Source organism: Petaurus breviceps, unplaced genomic scaffold (genome assembly GCF_028583685.1).
Source record: "Petaurus breviceps papuanus isolate PSGF00001 unplaced genomic scaffold, PetGlider_PUasm1.0 379, whole genome shotgun sequence".
Lineage (NCBI taxonomy): Eukaryota > Metazoa > Chordata > Mammalia > Diprotodontia > Petauridae > Petaurus > Petaurus breviceps.
Genome location: NW_027186303.1, coordinates 2,937,769 through 2,958,756, shown reverse-complemented (window position 1 = coordinate 2,958,756; position 20,988 = coordinate 2,937,769). Strand labels below are relative to the sequence as shown.

The 20,988-nt window shown below is 42.9% G+C and overlaps 1 protein-coding gene across 3 annotated transcripts in view; it reads left to right on the top strand.

Moving 5' to 3' along the window:
* The window catches only part of NUAK1 (NUAK family kinase 1), an 80,769-nt gene that overhangs the window by 42,600 nt on the left and 17,181 nt on the right, over positions 1 to 20,988 (top strand). For all 3 annotated transcript variants that reach the window (XR_011170478.1, XM_069099401.1, XM_069099402.1), the window contains exons 3-4: positions 10,062 to 10,213; positions 11,771 to 11,836. Coding sequence is in view for 2 of the 3 variants with exons in the window: in XM_069099401.1 (XP_068955502.1) it covers positions 10,062 to 10,213; positions 11,771 to 11,836 (218 nt within the window). In the remaining variant the exon portion in view is untranslated. The remainder of the gene's footprint in view (positions 1 to 10,061; positions 10,214 to 11,770; positions 11,837 to 20,988) is intronic.

Below are 20,988 nucleotides of genomic sequence, written 5' to 3'. Positions count from 1 at the left end.
TGTTTGGCTCTAGGTCAGTAACCACACTGTCCATCATGGTTATCAGTGATGCTGAGATCTTTATTGTATAGTTTTTGTATAGTTCTATATGCTTTCAATCTAGTAGGAGATAAGCAAGACTCAGCATTTATTAAGCCCTTACTATGTGGGAGATACAGAGAAAGGAAAAAAAAATCCCACTGCCCTCAAGAAGCTGAAATTCTAATGGGGGGAGACAATATGTAAACAACCATATACATACAAGATAGAGACAGAGTAGATGGAAGGTTATCTTGGAAGGGTTAGCTGGGACAGGCTTCCTGCAGAAAGTCCAATTGGATCTGAGTCTTGGCAGTGAGTGAAAGGGAGGGCATCACAGGCATGGAAAATAGGGCAAAGATATAGCCCCAGATGACTAAAATGAGAGAGAATCTCTAAGGTTTCATCCAGCTTTATATGCTATGATTGTAAGAATTATATGATAGGGGCGGCCAGGTAGCACAGCGAGTAAGAGCACCGGCTCCAGTGTCAGGATGACCTGGGGATTGAATCTGGGCTCAGACACTTCGCACCCACCCAGAAACACCTGTACGTGTAACCTTGAGCAAGTTACTTAACCCCAATTGCTTAGGGGCGGCCAGGTGGCTCAGCGGGTAAGAGCACTGGCTCCAGTGTCAGGATGACCTGGGGATCAAATCCAGGCTCAGATACTTAGCACCGCACCCAGAAATAACTGGCTGTGTAACCTTGAGCAAGTTACTTAACCCTGATTGTTTAAAAAAAAAAAGAATTATATGATAACAATACTGGAGGTACCAAGGAGAAGGTCCTTACTGACAGGGGCAAAAGGGAATTAAAGCTGTTGGTCTTACTTCCTCATTACTTCCAATACAAGTCTACTCTCATGATGACAGAGATTTAGAAGTAGAAGAGGGTCATTGAGAATGAAAGGATTTCCGATCTGGAGTGGATGGGATCTCAAAGGCCCTCTTGGCCAGCCCTTCATTTTGCAGAATGAGGAAATGAGGGATGAGGAAGTTGAGACCAAAGGGAATTGAAGGGACTTGACCAAGGTCATAGGTAGCAAGCATTAGAGGTATGGGTCCAACCCACGTCCTCGGTCTCCAGAGCTGATGTTCTTTCTGGTTTGGGTCTGACAGCAATTGGCCAATGAATAATGATGCTTTTGTGGTTCAGTTTCCAACCCAATGGTTTGTTTAGTTACCCAAATGTCAACTCCCCTTCTCCTGGGACTCCCAGCACACTAAAACAGGTTGTTGAGTTTGGCAGAGAGATATGTTGTACTTGTGTTTACTCTTTTATTCCCATGGCTAATCATCAAATAGTTGGGGGAAAAATGACCCTTTGATGTCAAGTTTCATCAGTTCCATATTAAGTCCCCATATTTTGGATCAAAATCAAGGGCTAATGACAAGGCATTAGAAAGTAATAATGAATTTTCTCCACCTTCAGTCAAGAAAGACTCCTTTTCCTGATGTTGCCCAGCTACTTTTATAATTAGCTTCCTATTAAGTGGACTGTTTGACCTTCAGGTCTATTATTTTCATTGTTTTCTTTGGTGATTAAGGAGAACACTAAAGCAGCTGTCCTACCTCACCCTCCAGAGTTTCCTGGAATATAACATTTTTCTCCTGCTGAAAGAATGCTGCTTCTTACATGAGCAAGTTGTATTTTTAAAAAAATAAAACATGTAAAATGCTTATGCACTTTAGTGATTTGGGGAAGTGTCTAGTATAGAGTAGGTGCTTAATAAATGTGCATTGACTTTCTTTGGCCAACAATAGCATGGTAGCGTGGTCCTTGGGAAACAAGGCCAGGCAGGAATGGGCCTTTGCCACTGATTGGCTGTGACTTCAGACAAGCCATTTTTTTAATCTTTGAGCCTCAGTTTCCCTATGTGTAAAAGGGGTTGAACTAGATGAGCTCATAGAAACACAGAATTTCCAGAGTTGGCAGGGGCCTCAGTGACTGTCTAGTCCATCCCATAGGTGAAAGGAGTCCCTGCTGTAACAGACCTGATGGCTGGTTGTCCAGCCTCTGCTGGAAGGTCTCCAAGGAGGGAGAACCCATCACTTCTCAGGCAGCCCATTCTGTGTTGTTTTTTTTATTTTTTTTGGAGGGGGGAAGGCGGGGCAATTGGGGTTAAGTGACTTGTCCAAGGTCACATGGCTAGTAAGTATTAAGTGTCTGAGGCTGGATTTGAACTCAGGGCCTCCTGACTCCAGGGCTGGTGCTCTATTCACTGTGCCACCTAGCTGTCCCTAATTTAGTCCATTCTATTTTGAAATAGCTCTAATTATTATAAAGTTTTTCCTGATGTCAAGCTTCAATCTGCCTCTTTCTAATTTGTACCCATTGCTTCTGATTCTATCCTCTGTGAGCAAACAAATTAGATCCTTCTTTCTCCTTGTCAATCCTTCAAATACTTGAAAGTGGTTATCATGCTCCCCCTGAAACTTCTGTTTCCCAGCCTAAACATGCCTACTTTCTTCAACCATTCCCCATATGACAAAGCCTTAAAACCTTCCACTATCAATCTGGTTGCCTTCCTCAGCAAACTTTCCAGCTGATCGATGTCCTTCTTATACTGTGGTGCCAAGAACGGAGCACAGGACTCCAGATGTTGGCTGACAAGGCCAGAGGGGAGGGGGAAGAGCATTTCCTTATTCCTAGAAGCCATGTCCCTCTTAGTGCAAGTGAAGGTGCTGCCAGCTCTCCTGGCTGTGTCATCCCCCTGCCCACTCTCCCCTAAGATCTTATGGTCAGGGGCCACAGGGGCATATTTCAGCAGTCACTTGGCAATGCCCGAAGGCATCCAGAGAAGGATAAGCAGGATTGGTGCCTAGAAGAAGTTCTCATGAGCAACCAGTGAAGGAGCTGTCTATACTCAGCCCAGAAGAGAAGACAAGAAAGTGTAGGAACATCCCGTGGAAGAGATAGGTTAATTAGCTTTGTTCTGCCTGGCCAACAGGACAGAACAAAGATGGAACAAAGGATGGAAGATATAGAGAAACAGATTTATGCCCAACAGAAGGGAGAGCTTTCTATTACTTAGTGCTGGTGCAGAATGGCTGCTTTGGATCAGTTCAGATGGAGGCTGAATGGTCATTTGCAGAGAATTTTCTAGGACTAAAGGTTTGGAGCTGGAAGACACCTTAGAAAACTGTCAATCCAATATACGTATTAGGAGACAACACAGGGTGATTGGGTTGTTGGCTGTTCAGTCATTTTCAGTTGTCTGACTCTTCATGACCCCATTTGGGGGTGACCTCATTGTTCCTGACAAACTCACTGGAGTGTTTTGCCATTCCCTTCTCCAGCTCATTTTACAGATGAGGAAACTGAGACAAACGGGGTAAAGTGATTTGCCCAGGGTCCCACAGCTGAGGCCAGATTTGAACTCAGGTCTTCCTGACTCTGGGCCTGACACTCTGTTCTCTGTACCTTCTAGCTACTCCTTGCAGTGATTGAGAAGAGTGCTTAATTTGGTTAGATAACTTGAGCTCAGTTCTCAACTCTACTGCCTGTGTGGGCTTGGGCTAGTCAATGAATGGATGAAAAACATTTATTAAATGCTTATTGCATACCAAATACTGCCCTAAACCCCAAGGATACCAAAAACAAATCAAGACAGTTTCTGATCTTATGGTGCTCACATTCTAATTGGGGGAATCTCAGTTTTCCCATCTATAAAATGAGGGAGTTGAACTAGGGGACCTCTAAGGGACCATCCAAACCTAAATCTTTGTGGTTCTCTTTGGCCCTCAGTTTCCTCCTCTGTAAAATGAGGGGGTTGGACTCAATGACTTTTAAGGTTGTGATCCTCTCCAGGCCTCGGTTTCCTCATCTGTAAAAGGAGGGGGTTGGAGTAGCTCCACTTACAAGGCTCTTTCAGCTTTGTATTTATGAGCTGAATGGAGTTGTAGATGTTTGGATTTCAGGTGGATACATTGCTCCCAGGCTGTGTTCCCTAAAGGAGAGGCAGCGCATATGGTTGGATCCTGAAGACCTTTAATCAAGAAACTCTTTAGCAGTGGAACAGTACTTAGGGGTTGTGACTGCTTGGAAAGTAATGAAAATACCATGGAGTGGAAAGGACACCAGATGGAAGGAATGTCAACATCCTTAGAAGATTGCCTTGATAGAAGGGGAAGGCATGAGGAGAATTTGGACTGCTCCAAACCTAGGTGCTCCATGGTCCTTCTCTTTTAAAACCGACAAATGAGTATTCTTAGCCTGGAGTTATGTGGAAGCAGAGGAAACCAGGCCATAATAAAATAGCTGCCTTTTTCTTAAAAAACAAAACAAAACAAAAAGCCAGTTTCTTGCATTTTTTCTCTTTGGCATCGTGTTAAAAAGAGATTTGTCTTTTAAAAAGTGACTTCCTTTTTCTTCTGTCTTTAGAAATTCACTTCTTCCCTAAGAGCGGCACCAGATTGATGACCAGGAAAGCAGATCCTTTAAATTTTTCTTCTAACTGTCATTGTTCTTTGGGATCAAAGCATGAAAAAAAAAGATTATTTTTCACTGGGAACTTAATGATCAACAAACATGGCCATTGCCAATATGCATGGGAGATCAGGGAAGGGGGATTGTATAGGAAATTGTAAACTTTTCTCACAGTTAGTTAAAACAAAAACAAAAAACCGTACATTGTATCTTTAAAAAGGTAGTAACATAGTTGCTCCATGTGCTTTGGTCAAAGCATTGTTTTTCTTTTATGAGAGTCATTTTCTGCTGTTAGGAGAAAGTTTGGTATTGACCTGAAGGGCAGTGGGGAGGGAATCATTAGGGGTTGGGTCATTAACTGGTTGAAAGCCAGACAATTGGGGGCAAAAGCAAACTTTTAGATTCAACATCTGATGAGACCAGCAATTCATTTGAAAAAGGGTCTGTTGCTGGAGTAACCAGGCCTCCAAAGGAGATAGCAGAATTCCTCTAGTTTCTGTTTGGGAGGGAGTTTTGTGTTTAAGAGCAGAGCTTGTCAGATGTCAGTGTGTGTCTGGATCACGTGGGAATCAGCAGAGAATTGGAATTGTGCCCATCCTTCAAAGTCTGGCTCTAGCCTCACGGCTGCCAGGGAGCCTTCCATGACTGCTACATTTCTCAAGCGTCAGAGAGAGCACTGTGATCTAGGGCCATTCAGCTGGGCTTCCTGGAGGAGGAGGTGGGACTTTCATGGTAAATGCCTCCAGGCACTTGGTACTCCTGTACTGCTGCCCAAATGCTGCTGCCTTAACAGCCCGGAGTGATGAACTAAGTTTCTGTGCTGGCTTTTACAGCTTCCCACTCTCTCTGGCAATGGATGGGTGCCTGTCCTACCCTTTTGGGGGCCATCAGGCTCCTGATTAAATGGTCTAGGCAGGAGACACAGGTTTTGGCTCTTCAGAAAGAAAATCTTTCCCTACTTGTGGAAAAGAAAATTTTGCCTCATGACTAGTAACATAAACACATGCTCATCCACTCTCAGAGCCTTATAAATAGCTGGCCGCACACTGACTCAGGGGAAGTAACATTTTTTTTTTTTCTGCCAGGAGAGTGATGGAGTGTCCTTTGATTTATTTCAGTTCAGTTACAATTCAATTCCATTAGTCATTTTTTGAGGCAGCTGGGTAAGGAGGATAGAGCACCAGGACTGAAGAGAGTTCAAATCCAGCCTCAGACACTTTGCTAACTGTGTGACCCTGGGCAAGTCACTTGATCTCTGTCTGTCTTAATTTCCTCAACTGTAAAATGGGGCTAATAACAGTTCTTAGGGTTGTTGTGAGATAAAATGAAATTGTACGTGTAAAGTGCTTTGTCAGTGCTATATACATGCTAGCTATTATTATTTCATCTTTGTGCAAAGGTTGCAGGAGATTCTCCTTTCCCTCCCCCCAGTTGAGTATATTTATCAACCAAGTATGATCAGATTATAGGATTCAGGGACCTCAGAGGCCATCTGGTCCAACTTCTTCATTTACAAATGGGGAAACTGAGGTCCAGTGGCTGGCGTGCCTAGTCTAGAGTTACAGAGGTGTAGGTAGCATCATAGGATTCTAGACTGAAAGCTCTTTTATTTTTGTTCAGTGGTTTGCCATCTCTTTCCCAGGTTCATTTTATAGATAAACTAGTAAGTGCCTGAGGTCACATTTGAACTCAAGCCCCCTGACTCACAAGTTGTTCTTTGCACCATCCCACACTTGGCTTTAGAGTTCAGCTTCTGTGATAATGACCCCCTTCCCACTCCCCCTGGGTCATTGCTGCCATCTCAAAGAGTGGACATATCAGCCCATGCTACCAGACTTTGCTCTACGTGCCCCTGTAAATTCTAAGTAGATGTTTAGAGACATTCTAAAAAGTGATGGTTGGCCTCGTCTGCCCCCCTCTGTCAACGCAGGACCGGAAGGGGGACAGGCAGTGTTGAGGGCTGTCTTGTATTGTCCTTTGTTTCACTGGTTGCCATGGACAAGGAATTCATTCCCAAGTGACCAGTCTATTGGAGATGAGCCCCGGTGCTTAGCTAAGCTGGTCCTTGGAAAGCAGACACCAACTGTTGCCAGGATTGTCCTGGAAGATTCTCTGTCATGGCACCACCTGTTGGTTGGGGTTTGTGCTTTTCTGGCATTTGTAGCCTTTTCCATGCCATGCTGAGGTATTAGAACAGGACCTCATGGAGGTGTGTTTGGGGATGCAAACTTGACATTGTGAGTGGTCCAGGTGCTTAAAAGGGCTGACAGTTTAGCAGGATAAACAAGCCACTTTCAGACACCTGATTTAGTACTGGACAAAGGATTGAGAATTCCTGGAGGTAATCATCAGTTCTGGCCAAGGTGGGGAGGCAAGTGGACAAGATAATAATAAGAAGAATCATCATAATAATAGCTAATCTTTATAAAGCACCTTAAAATTTGCAAAGCACTTTCCATATGCTATTTCCTTTGGCCCTCACAACAAACCTGTAAGTGTAAAGGGGCTGTGGTTAACCTCATTTTGCATATGGGGAACCTGAAGCAAACAGGAGTTAGGAGACTTGCCCAGGATCACAGAGCTAGTAAGTGACTGAGGCAGAATTCAAACTCAGGTCTTCCTGACTTCCATACCCCTTGGCTACCTCAAGAAAACTTTCAGATATGTTAAGCAGACCTTTAACTAAGACTTTAACTATTGAAAGAAAGAAATATGCATCTCTTTCCTTAAGGGACTCAAAACCAAACATGGCACCCAAATAGCTGAGTGTCTCAAAATCAGAAATTGGGATTTGAGGACCATTAACTTGAAAAATACTGTGCAAACGTTACCGTGTTATAGAAATGATAGCAAGGTCAGGGATTACTTTTAACCATTTTGATCTCACCTCCCTTTCCCTAGACCTAATTACTTTCAGACCTAACATACTCAGCTTAGATTTTGTTATTTAGGTGTCTTAATTTAAAGTTCATAGGTCATAGGGTCATGTTTTTGAGCTGGAAGGTACCAGAGAAGTCATTCATTCATTCACTCATTAATTCAAGCAACCATTTATTAAGCACCTGCCCTGTACAATATACTGTTAGGTGTTGGGGAAAATAAAGAGGCTAAGCTTCAAACCACACTAAGACTTTTGGGACATAGTAGGTATGTCATGATAAATGTTAAATGGGGCATCTATAAACCAGCGACACTGTCTTGGATTCTGGCTTGTTATTATATGCTCCTACTTTGCATAAACACAAAAATGAAGGTGGAATGGTAGATTTCCCTTTTACACATGTATACATGTGCACATATACTCTACATGCATGTGTTTGTACACAGAGAAAACTTTTCCAAAGTTGTAAAAGTGAAAATTTCAGTGGTTCTAATCAATTGCTTTGTCTATGCAGAGCTAACAGTGGGTTCGATTGCTTGTTTTGGCCAGGCATTGGGAAGGGGAAAGGGACGGAGATTTATAAGCACCTACTATGAGTCAGGTGCTCTGCTAAGTGCTTTACAACATCCATTTCATTTGATCCTCACAACAACCCTGAGAAGTAAGTGCATTATTATCCCCATTTTACAGTTGAGGACACTGAGGCAAAGGTGAAGTGTCTTGGCCATACACATTTGGCAAATGTCTGGCTCTCTATCCACTGAGCCACCCAGGAACCCTTTGTTATGCTGAGTTCTGAGGGATGGGAATTTCTGTGTATTGATACTGGCCCACCAACCTGTCAAAGCTGTATTCCTACTTTTTTTTTCTTTTTATAATGTGGAAACCAGGCCTCCCTAGGGTATGGCAGCCTAATCATTCTTGGACCAGGAGCGGGAGCTGCATCCAGAGATAGCTCTCCCAGTTTCCAAAGTTTATTGTTAATGAATGTGCATGCAGGCTAAGGTCTCTGGCAGAAGCCTGAGCTTTGGGGTGCAGGGAGGCCAGCAGATGGGGAGCAGCCAATTTTCTCTGGCTCTTCCTGTCTTTCCTCTTTCTCTCTCACTTCATTTTATCAGTGAGGCCTGAGTGAGGCTTAGGAGCTAAAAAGGACAGGGAGGGGCTTTTTGAGCCTTGTGTCAAGGTGGGAGACCAAACGATGAATGAAGGATGTCTACGTGTGAAGGGAACTTCAGCTTTAGATGCCAATCTCTTGAGCTCTGTTCCTTGAACAGTGGATTTATGACATCTGTGCTGGGGAAAAGGGGATTTAGAACAAGCTGACCTTCCTTCCTTCCTTCCTTCCTTCCTTCCTTCCTTCCTTCCTTCCTTCCCTCCTTCCTTCCTTCCTTCCCTCCTTCCTTCTTCTCTCCCTCTCTTCTTCCTTCCTCCCTCCCTCCTTCTTTCTTTCCCTCCCTTCCCCCCTTCTTCTTTTCTTCCTTCCTGCTACACACATTTTTTTAGGTTTGATAATGTGGCTCATTTCCTCAAGAAATTTCAGTCGCTCCCTAGTACCTTGAGGATAAAATTTGAAACTCCTGTATTTGATGAGCCCTTCACAATCTCTTTCCAAACTATCTTTCCAGGCTAATTACACATATCACTCCATCTCAATGAACTCTGTGTATTATCCCACCTGTCCTACTTGCTAACTTTCCATCTCCTACCTCCATATCTCTGCACAAGCTGTTCCTCATGCCTGGAATGCACTCCTCCACCCCCAACTCTTAGAATCCTTATATCCTTTCATAGCTCAGTTTAAGGGGCTTCTCTTACAAGATGTCTTCTTGATTCCTCTCATCTTAGTGTCCCATTCCGATCCAAATCACTTGGTATTTAAAAAGTGTATGTACTTCTCTCTGTGCACATTGTTTTCTTCCATGTCAATAATAGCTCCAGTGACTGAGTTATTTTAGTCTTTGGGTTCCTGGCACATAGTGGTACTTAATAAGTGCTTAACATATTGTTGAATCGATTTAGCCACCGACTGGTGGGTTAATGAACAGTGGTAGATGAGACTGAAATTACTTTGAAGGAAATCTAGGAGCCTAAAGTGTCCTTGACTTGGACAATGTAGCATCCCCATTCCTGGGGTTCCTGGTGGAGTGACCCAGAATACATAGCTCACATTAGATCTGATGTTTCCTAGTTAGATCAGAATGGAAGGAGGGGCAAGGACATGTGATTGAGTCGGAGGACCTAAGTTTCAATCCTGGCACAACTCCTTACTAGCTGTGTGACCTTGAGCAAAAATATCTGGTCCTCAATTTCTCTGTAAAATGAAGAGGTTGGTCTAGATGGCTTCTGAGGCCCCTACTGGGGTTTAGAAGAAAAGTCACTCTAGATCTAGGATTCTAAGACACTTCACATCTCTCTGAGCCTCAGTTTTCCCTATCTGTAAAATGGGGGAGTTGGACTTGGTAGCCTCCAAGGTCCCTTTTAGCTCTAAAGCTTTTGACTTAAGTACATTTCTTTAATTTAACAAAGTCAGTCTTACTAATTCTACAGTCCTCTTGGTCTTCCTGAATAAGGAAACTGATCATCTGTGGAAAGATGCCTTGACCTTGTGAATGATTCCTTCTGGCCTCTCATGGACCCTTGAACTCCCTGGCAGACTTTCTTTTCTTCTCTAGTGTTACCTTGTGAGCTTGTTTGCTGAATTTGTATTTCTGTATATCGTTCTCCTCTCCAGTGTTTGAGAATAAGGATAAGATTGTGATCATCATGGAGTATGCCAGCAAAGGGGAGCTGTATGACTACATCAGTGAGCGGCGGAGGCTCAGCGAGAGGGAGACAAGACACTTCTTTCGGCAGATAATCTCTGCAGTGCACTATTGCCATAAGGTGAGAGGCAGAACTGGCTTTGGGGATTCCTTTCTCTGTTATGTGTATCAATTAAAAGTCAGTTCATTTGAAAAAAAAAATCGAGCCTATTAGAAAAAAAGAATCAGCTGATTTAATACAATAAGGAGCAAGATTTAAAGAACTACAATGCTTAGCTCCAAGTCACAGACTAAAACTGACCTGGAATCTTTCTGTAAGACAATTCCTTGGGGTGGAATGGGCAGCTTTCCAAGAGTCGTTAGACGCGGGCTCCTGACCTTGTTCTGTGACTATGTAACTCTGGGCTGGGCAGTTCTCTTTTGGTCTCATTTTCCCCTTCTGTAAAATAATGAGGTTAGACTAGCTGATCCCTAAAAAGCCCCTTCTGATAGTAAGGTCTTATTGCTCTTCCCCTCCTACCTTGTGAACAAAATAACAACCCCAAATTTTGGACTGGTTGTTTGGGAATCATGAAAGTCCAGATTCAGAGTCATTCTTTGATTTTCCATTGGAAAAAGTGCCATTGCTTTGCTGGCTTGTCACCATTCTCTTCTCCCCTCCTTCTGTTTACGCTCCTCTTCAGATTTTCCTGTTGAGTTATGCTCAGCAGAGTGAAGCACATCTAGTGCCTGCTATACAGCCCAGAAACCCTCCCTGAAAGCTTTCTGGGCCCAGTTTGACTTTGAATGATTTAGAGAAAGTCTTGGTGCCCCAGATGGACTTGTTCCTTTTGATTGCCAATCTTTGCTTGGGTAAGGTGAGAGCTTCCCCAATCCGAGAGGACCCAAGAGAAGGAAAATCAGTGTTTTCCTCAGGACTGATGTCAGTGGCAGATACTGTTTGCTGGTGTCTGGGAATATTGTATTCACACAGTGGAATTATGTTCCAAAAAAGAATCCCCCCCACTGTTTTACAGGCATTGGGGGAGAAACGGATTCCAGTCATTCTTCCCTTAACCACACACAGCAAGTGACTAATATGGCTCTTGTCACTAGTCCCTGGACTGGGAGTGTTATGACCGTAAAAACAGCCCCAAAGTGTAGATACAGAGACCACCCCTGCTGGTTCAATTCTTTAATCTGTCCAATGTTTCCCTTTGTTCAAAGTCCTCCTTCCTTTCCTCTCTCTGCCTGTCTCTTTCTGGCTCTCTGCTGCTCTCTCCTTCTCTGTCCCTGCTCCTCTCTCTTTGTTTTTCACTGACCTTGTCTCATTTTTTTCGTTTCTGTCTCATTTCTTCTCTCTCTCATTTTCACCATCCATGTCTCATTCTTTCTGACTCATTCCCTTTCCCCTGTCTTTCTTTGTCTCTCTCATTCTCTGTCTCATTCCATTTATCCCCGTCTGTCTTTGCCTTATTGTCTTTGTCTCTTCATTCACTGTCCCTGTCTCATTCTTTCTGACTCATTCTTTTCTCTCCCTTTCTCTCTCTCTTCCCCCCTCTCATTCTGTCTATCCTATCCCCATTATCTTTGCCTTATTCTCGGTCTCATTTACTGCCCCCATCTCATTTTCCCTGTTTCATTCTTTCTCCCTGCTCCCAACCTTCTTCTCATCCCACGTCTCATCTTCTTGTTTCAGAATGGTGTTGTCCATAGGGATTTGAAGCTGGAGAATATTTTGCTTGATGATAACTGTAATATTAAGGTAAGGCTCTGGGGTAATTGATAAATGTACAAGCCTTGGACATTTCAACAAAGGAATAGCTTCACTCCAGCTTTGCCTTCACCAACTCTCACTTTTTGACTGGTTGCCTTGGGTCGGGGATGCCCCTCTCAGAGTCAGCCTTTTTTGGAGGTCTTTGGTTGCCACTGAGCAGAGTTAACCCATAATACATGATGTAGCCTTAGGGGTTGGACCCGAGTGTGAATAATATTCCCATTATACAGGTAAAAGGGCCAATGCCTCTATGAACTTGGCTTGAAGGGAAAGATGGTATTACAGAAAGAGCACTAGATTTGGAGTCAGGACCTGGGTTCACATCCTACCATGGGCAATTCACTTCCTTCTCTGGGACTTAGTTTCTTGATCTGTAAATGAAGAGGCTTGAATTAAATTCCCTTTTGGTTAAAAATTCCACATTAGGAACATAGAAAGCAACTGAGGCCAAGTAGAGTTTGGCTTCATTGTGGGGTTGGGAATCATGTTTAAGAGACATTTTATTGATATGCTTTTTAAAGCACCACTCTCACTTCCCCTCCTCCTCTGTCCTTATAACAAAAGAAACAGGGATAAGCTAAACAAATCCACATAACGTTTCCATCTGATAAAAGTATGAGATAAAGGATAGAATGTAAACCCCATGAAGGCAGGATTGATATTATTTTTTTCTTTTTCTTCCCGGTGCCTTGTTAAACAAACAGTTATTTGCAGTTACAATTGGTCAGTACATTGTTCAGAGTTATGAATTCTTTCTTTGTTGTTTTCCTTTATGTTATTCTAGCTATCATGGAAATTACTGATCCTGCTTACTATTCTCTGTATCAGTTTGTACAAGTCTTCCCAAGTTTCTCTGAAATCTTTATGTTCATCCTTTTTCACAGCACAGCAATATTTTTTAAAGCCCAATTTTTATTTCTACCTTTTGTTTTTATATTACCTCTATTATCCCAATATATCCTCCCCTCCATCTTCTCCTATAGAATCCTCCGTTATAACAGAGAATAATAAAGAGGGGGGGGAGACAAATAACAATTTAGTAAAACTAGTCAAGATTGAAAAAGTCCCCCACCTCTGCAAAGAGAGAGAGAAGATGCCTTTTCTTTGGAGCTAAGCTTGGCCATTATACTTTTGTATTTGGTTTTGTTTTCTTCATTGTTCTTTTCATTTACATTGTTGTAGTCACTGTGTACATTGTTTTCCTGACTCTGCTTCCTTCCTTCTGCATCAGTTCTTATAAATCTTCCTATGCTTCTCTGTATCCATTGCCTTCCTTGATCATTTCTAACAGCACATTAAGATTCTGTTCTTTTCATGTACCACAATATGGTTAGCCATTTCCCAGTTGATGGGCATTGAGGTTGTTTCTACTTCTTTGCTGCCACAAAAAAAGATAGCAAAATAATATCCTCTTACATCCACAGACCATGTTTTGTTCAGCTATTTTCTAGTCAATGGGCACCCACTTTGCTTTCTCCATCCTTTGCTACTGCAGTATATGCCGCTGTAAATATTTTAGAATCTATGGGACCACTATCCTTCCCTGCCCATCTTCTATTCCTCTTCATTCCCAGCCCTGATAAAACAAATCATGGAGACAGCATCAATCATGAAGACAGCATCAACATTTGCTTGTGGAAAAGAGCAAAGTATGTTCATTGAAGAGTTTACTTTATAGATAGTATTATTGCTGGCGGCTTCTGGGGTTAGAAAAAACTTTCTTGGCCTACAGGGTTCAAGTACCTCCTACTGACTGCTTCTAGTGTCCTTTTGATCACGTCCTGAAAATAAGCAAATGTAGTTTAAAATAAATCTTGTACACCACATGAGCTTTAGTATGGAATGGCCTTAGGTCTCCAGGCACTGTCGGGGCTTCCTAATCGGCCATCCATGACGTCAGAGACATGTCAATGATCCCCAGACAAAGCATGGGAAGGGTCCTTCTCTGTCTCCTTTGTTGTTATTTCTATCCAGGGAACTGAGAGGCATGGGGAGAAGATTTCCTCTACTCAGATGGAGTTCCTTTGGCCTTCCGGGTTTTTGTTTATGCACCATGACTCCTAGCTCCCAGGGCTAGGTTACCTTTTTCACCCTCAATGAATGAGTGGTCATCCTGGCTCAGTCTTCTCTTCCCCTCATCTAATGGGCAATCCATGGGGAAAAAAGGAAATGTCAGTGAAGGACAACTGTGTGTTGAAACAAAGAGGGACAGTATGGGATAATGGAAAGAGTCAGGTTCAAATCCCAGCTTTGGCACTACCTGTGTGACCTTGGACAAATCATTTAACTTCCTTGGGCCTTAGTTTCCTCTTCTGTATAACGTGTGATAAAATGAATTGATAACTCTTAAGGTCCTTTCCAGCTTTAAATCTATGACCCAGTAGTAGTAAGAAAATGCAAAAAACACTTGATTTGGAGTCAGAAGACCTGTAATTCAAAGCTATACCCTTATTTCCTCTTACCTAGTTGAGTGACCTTGAACAAACCATCATCTCTAAACTGTAATTTCCTAACCTGTACTGGTGATAATGAAACCCACACTCTCTGCTTCATGAGGATGTTATGAGAATCAGATGAGATAATAAATTGGGGATCAGTGGAAAGAAAACTATTTCTGGAATGAGAGGACCTGGGTTCTGTATCCCAGCTTTACCACTTACCGTATGACCTTGGGCAGTCATACCAACCTGCCTGGCCCTTAGTTTCCTCTCTAAAATAAGGGAGTTGGGCTAGATGGCCTCTGAGATTTCGTTCAGCTTTAAATGTCATCCTACAATCCTATATAACTGCACCCAGAAGCTAATGCCCAGCTATTGAGCTGACTACTCCTGTCCAAAGAGCAAGATTCTGAGTGGGTGTATCTTAATTGGTTTTAACTGTCAATAGAAGTGGAATTCGACCATTTGGTGATGACTGCCATTGTGTCTAGATCATGGTCAGCAGTCTCAGTATTGCCTGTGGGTCAGCCTACATCTGGAGTATCGGGCTCAGTGTTGGGTAGCATGTTTTAGGATGGACGTTGACAAATGATAGATAATTAGGTACCTGAAAGCCACATCCTATGGGCTGGTAGCTCAGAGAGCTTGGTGGTGTTGAGCTTGGAGAAGAGAGGACTTGGAAGATGGCTATGATGGCCATCTTCAGATACTCAAAAGGGCTCTCTGTGGAAGAAGACTTAGATACATGATGTTTTGCTCCAGAAGAAAGAACTAAGAAGGATTTAAAAGGAAAATGCTTTTCACTCATTGTAAGAAAGTGTTTTCTAGTAACTAGAACTGTCTAATAGTCATGGCTACTTTATTTGGTACTGAGCTTTTATGGGACTATATGTGTCCAAACAGAGACTGGGACTATATGTGTCCAATATATGGTACTGTTTGTGTCCAAGCTGTATGACACTATATATGTCCAGACCATATGGTACTATATGTGTCCAAACACCTGTCAGGTAGGGGATGCCTTGATGGGGGTAGAAATGTTTTCTCAGACAGCCTCTGAGACCCTTTCCAACTCTAAGGGTCTATAGTTTTTATTGTAATGGGATAAAACTACAGGAATGTACCTTTGAATAAACCAATGATAGGGTATATTCTTGAGGATGAATTGGCTCTATTGCTTAAGAACAGGGATGCCTTCTTTTAAAAAGATTATCTCATTATTTCCTTATTTTGTTTATATTGTGGCCATTTCCATCTTCCTTCTCCTCCCCCAAACTTCTTTTTGAAACAAGGGAAAAAAGGTAGGCAAAACCAATCGATGGATCTGACAGCATATACAACATACCATAACCATAGTCCCCCACTTCTCCAATGAAAGGAGGGAGGTGCATTACCTCATTTCTCCTTCATGATTGAGACTAATCATTATAATTACCCAAAATTCGGTTTTGTTTTATTGTTCTTTTGGTTTACATTCTTGTGGTTATCTTGTATATTATTCTCATGGTTCTGCTTACTTTGCTCTGCATCAATTCAGAGAAGTTTTCCCAGGTTGCTCAGAATTCATCATTTTTTATGTCATAGTAGCATTCCTTTCACGAATTTTTGTTTGTTCAACCATTCCACAACTTATGGGCACCCACTTTTCCTTCCATTTCTTTATTGCTGCCAAAAGTGCTGCTATGAATATGTTCTTGTATATAAGCCTTTCCTTTCTGTTGGTGTCTTCCTATCTCTTTTCAATAGGAAGGAGGCAGTTAGGAACATTGCTTCCCTCCCCCATCTCTTTCAAAACAAAAAAGAGCCTTTTTCAAGGCAGTGAATGAACTAGGATTGGGTCTTCCAGCCAGGCATGACCTTTTGGTCTACATGATGTAGTACCAGTAGAGGTAGGCCAAATAGCTTTTTAGCTAGTCATAAAATTCCCCAGTGGGAAAAGAAGAATGGTTACAATTCTCTGCAGTGATTGGATAGGGACAATGAACCAGAATCCTAGGAGAATGGCTGATTTGCATAAGCTAGAAAGGAAACTATGTCAAGGTCAGAAGGTTCAGTGGGAGCTGAGTGCATCAAACCTGGGACCATTGTACCTCGGACAGGGAAATTACCCAGGGTAGCGCTTTTAAAATGAAAATTCTTATGAGCCCAGACTCTGGCTTCTACTTGGAAATTGTGGCTCTTTTTTTGGGCTTTTGCTGTGAAATGAAAGAATGGAAAATGTATCCTTCACCCTAAGAAGCCACTGCGTTCTGTCCTTTTGTACAAGGGATAACATTAGCATCATTGGCATATTTAATTTTTTTAAAAGAAATTTTATTGATATCTTTTTTTTTAAATCATGGTCACTTTTTATATATCCTCCCACTCCCCTACCCCCAACTCTCCCTAGTAACAAAAGAAAAGCAGTTAAGTTCAAACAAACTAACATTGCGGGTTAACTAATCAACCTATAATGTGTCAGGTACCATAAGGCACTGGGGATTCAAGCACAGAATGCTTACCTCCAACAGTCTTACATTCTTATGGAGAATGTTGTGATTGAATCTGACAATGTATACAGCATTCTGCCCAAGCAGGCCCCCACCTCACTGCTGAGAGGACAGTATTACCTATTCTAGGGGACCATTGTTGGGTTTTCAGTTATTGAGTTGGGTTCTTAAGTTTTCATTTAGTCATTTAATATTACATCATCATCATGTTCTAGTTCTGTTTACTTCATCAGTTCATAGAAGTCTTCCCAAATTTTTCTGAATTTGTTATCTTTGCCAATTTGCAATTACGCCGTAATATTCCATTATGTTCGTGGCTTTGACCCAGCATGGCGCATGAATTCAAAGCCCACCTCACCTCCTACCTACATGAGGCAAACAAGGTCCGTTCTAGAAGCTGAGTTTTCTTATCTGTTAAATGAAGTAGTTGGACTAGACTGCCTCTGAGGTTTCTATCAACTCTACAGATATGATCTTACACCATACTCCTGTGTGTTCTCCTGGACTCACCATCCACAATTGGAAATGATAGTGTTTGAATCCCAGCCCTGGTTCTTGATGCCTTTGTGACTTTGGGGAACTTCTCTGTCCCTCTTTATTGAATTAAGGGGCTGGAGTAGATGGCTTTTAAAATCTCCTCTAGACTTTATCTATGTTCTTGTGACCTTAGGGGCTAGAAGGAACCTTGATATCAACTAGCCCAAACCCCTCATTTTATAAGAGAAAACAACTTGCATCTGATCCCCTAGAACCTGTGGCCTCAAGACCACATGTGGCCCTCTAGGCCCTCAAGTATGGCCCTTTGACTGAATGCAAACTTGACAGAACAAATCTCCTTCATAAAAGGATTTGTTCTATAAAACTTGGACTCAGTTGAAATGCCACACCCGAGGACCTAGAAGGCCACAGATTCCCCACCCCTGCTTTCGGTGGGAAGCTGGGTCTTTTCTCTAGACTCCCCATCTGTTTTATCTTCTTGTTTCCTGATTTTTGTTGCATTTCCTCCAGGCTTTGATTGTGTGACCACTCTATATACTCAGCTTCTCCTGACTCAGCCTTTTTGCAGGAAACATTTATAATAGGCATTTGCACCCAAAGATGAACACATGGCCCCAAGCTGGCCCATGATGTGCAAGTTGGCTTTGCCTTCAGAAAGTCGGCAACCCAACAGATGGGCTCTTAGGCAATCGGTGGAATGACTGCAAACAGTTTCTATTTTGGAGCCCACCTCCAACAATACTTTTTAGGATTTGGATCCTGTTTTCCCCTTTCATGCTTGGGGGGGCCCTTGTAACTTGAAAGCCAGCTCACATCCTGTGGATGCCCACTGTGTCCTGATGTTTACAGGGCAGCTTATCCCCCTTCTCTGGTGTAGCACTGACAGGCCTCTGAGCCCAGCACATCTGGAACTGGAAATGAGCTCTCTGGCAGTTGAGAGGGGTGCAGATTCTAAAAATATTCACCCCTGTCGGTTGACAGAAAAAAAAAAATGAGAGAAATGCACTTCCTTTGGTTGCATTCCGTACTCTGTGGAAGTCTGCCTCTAAAATAAGAATCCATCGTGGTTATTAGCTCGCAATTAGTAATGATGGGAGAATGGAATGCCAACAATTCTCAGCATTTTCCTGCAAAGTGACTTGTGATGAGGACAAGGTCCCAGTGGCTTCGGGCTGGGGACTGTCCTCAAGGGGGGCTGGGAAACTTTCTTGCTGTCTGGTCTCTGTGTTCAGACCCCTCTTGCCCCTTGCTACAATGGAAATGTAACAGGAGGACTGAAGGGATTGGCCCCAGAAGCAAAATGGAAACTTGCAGGCACTTAAACCGGCAGATTGGTCTTAGCAGAGTTCAACAAGAAGAAGGATCCTGGCTTTCAGGCAGGAAAGGCCCTCACAGGTCACCTAGTCTGAGGAAACTTGGGTCCAGAAAAGGAGCTCTCCGAGATGTGTCCAGGGCCACCCAGAGGGGAAGTTCCACTGGCTCTGGGGGTCATGGAATCATAGACCTAGGGCTCGATTTAGAACCAATTCATTTTATAGATTGAAAAACTGGGGCCTAGAAATATGAGCTGGCCTGCTCAGCATAGCACAACTAGCAGTCTACAGTCACATTTGAATCCAGGCCTTCCAACCGCCAAGTTCAGCAGTGAGACAAGCCCCAACACCCATCTAGCACAGGATTCTGTTCCAGGTCAAATCCCACCTTTTTCAGGTCTTCTCCCAGCTGCCTTATAAGCTCAGTTTACTTTTTTTTTTTTTTTTTGCTTTTTGGAGGGGGTAAGGCAGGGCAATTGTGGTTAAGTGACTTGCCCAAGGTCACATGGCTAGTAAGTGTCTGAGGCTAGATTTGAACTCAGGTCCTCCTGACTCCAAGGCTGGTGCTCTTTTCACTGCACCACTCAGCCGTCTTCTGTATGTATCTTTCTGTGTTCAGTCATTTCAGTCATGTCTGACTCTTGGTAACCTCCTTTGGGCTTTTCTTGGCAGTATTGGAATGAATGGTTTGCCATTTCCTTCTCCAGCTCATTTGACAGATGAGGAAACTGAGGCCAATAGCATTAAGTGACTTGCCCAGGATCACATAGCTAGGAAGTGGATTTGAACTCAGGTCTTCCTGATTACAGGCCCAGCATTCTGTCCTCTGCGCCACTTAACTACTCCTGTATCTTCTGTGTACCTGATTGCCTTTCCCATTAGGATGTGAGCATTTGCTTTCCTTGGCCATGCATATCTGATACAAGGGTTTCATTTTTCTTTCTTTCCCCAGGGGAGTGGGATTTGGAGAAGGAGGAGGTTACAAAAAGGGGAGAAAGGAAAGGAGAGGAGAGGAGAAAAAGAAAAGGGAAGGAAAGGAAAGGAAAGGAGAGAAAAGAAAAAGAAAAGAAGCTTAAAGACAAAAGGAACCCCTGTTTGTGACTTCATATGGAAACGCCCATCATGTTATTGGGTGTTGGTTAAGTTCAGATTGAAGAAGGGGGCAATGGGGAAGGAGGCAGACTCCTTAAGGGCAGGGACTAATTTTGCTTTTTCTTCATGACCTCAGCTCTCTTCACAATTCCTGGTACATAGTAAAGGCTTAATCAATGATTGTTGATGGATTGCTAGAGAGTGAAGGAAGTTAATTCCATTCCAAGAATTGTTAGACAAAGTTAGGGATTTGGAATAGGATTTTTCTTTTTAGTTTTGTTTTATTTTGTTCTTTTCAATTGCTTTACACCAACAAACTATCTTACATTGTGTTAAAATAGATACAATGATGTTGTCTCCATTTTACCGATGAGGAAAGTGATGCTCAGATCTGTTTTGGTAGAGGAACCTTTCTACATTTCTACAGTTTAAAAACCATAGGCTGTGCTAGGTGCTGGGGATGGGAGGGAGGGATATGCAGAGAAAAGACTCCATCCCTGCCCTCAAAGAGCCCACCTTGGGATGGTAAGATATGACTATAATACAAATTAGTCTAGCATCAAGATATAGGAGGAGCACAGAGCTCTTATTTATTTATTTTTGCCTTTTTTTTGGAGGGGGGAGGGCAGGGCAATTAGGGTTAAGTGACTTCTCCAAGGTCACCCAGCTAGTAAGTGTGTCAAGTGTCTAAGGTTGTATTTGAACTCAGGTCTTCCCAACTCCAGGGCTGGTGCTCTATTCACTGCACCACTGTGATAGTAATGGCAATTAAAGATTCCCCTGTATTGGCTTGGTTTTCAAATTGATTGTGTTAAAACCCAGAGTTTGTTAATCCCACCTGTGGGATGGGCTTGTTGATGTGAAAAGAAAGTCCTGAACTGGGAGGAGCTGGTGATGTAGATTTGGAGAGACACTAGAGAGAGGCGGAAGATCTTTTTGGAAGCAGCACCTCGTGGAGAGAGAGAGACTAAGAGAATTGCTGGTGGCCGCTTTGAATTGCCCTGGACTTTTGAGACCTGCCCCCTGAGCTGCCAAGGACTGAGGAGACATGGCTGTTTTGCTGGTACTTTGTCTGTCTGTTTTGATGTTGTTTTGCCAGATTTGTCCACTGGTGAAAGACAGTCCTTTTGTTGAAGAAGTCCTGGAACCTTGCTGTTCGCTAAGAAGCCCTGAGACTGTCCTGCAGACAGAGAGTGAATACTGTCCACTGGTGAGGGACAGTGCTGTTGTTGCAGGGGTCTGGAGACTGTCCTGCAGACAGAATGAATACTGTCCACTGGTGAAGGACAGTGCTGTTGTTGCAGGGGTCT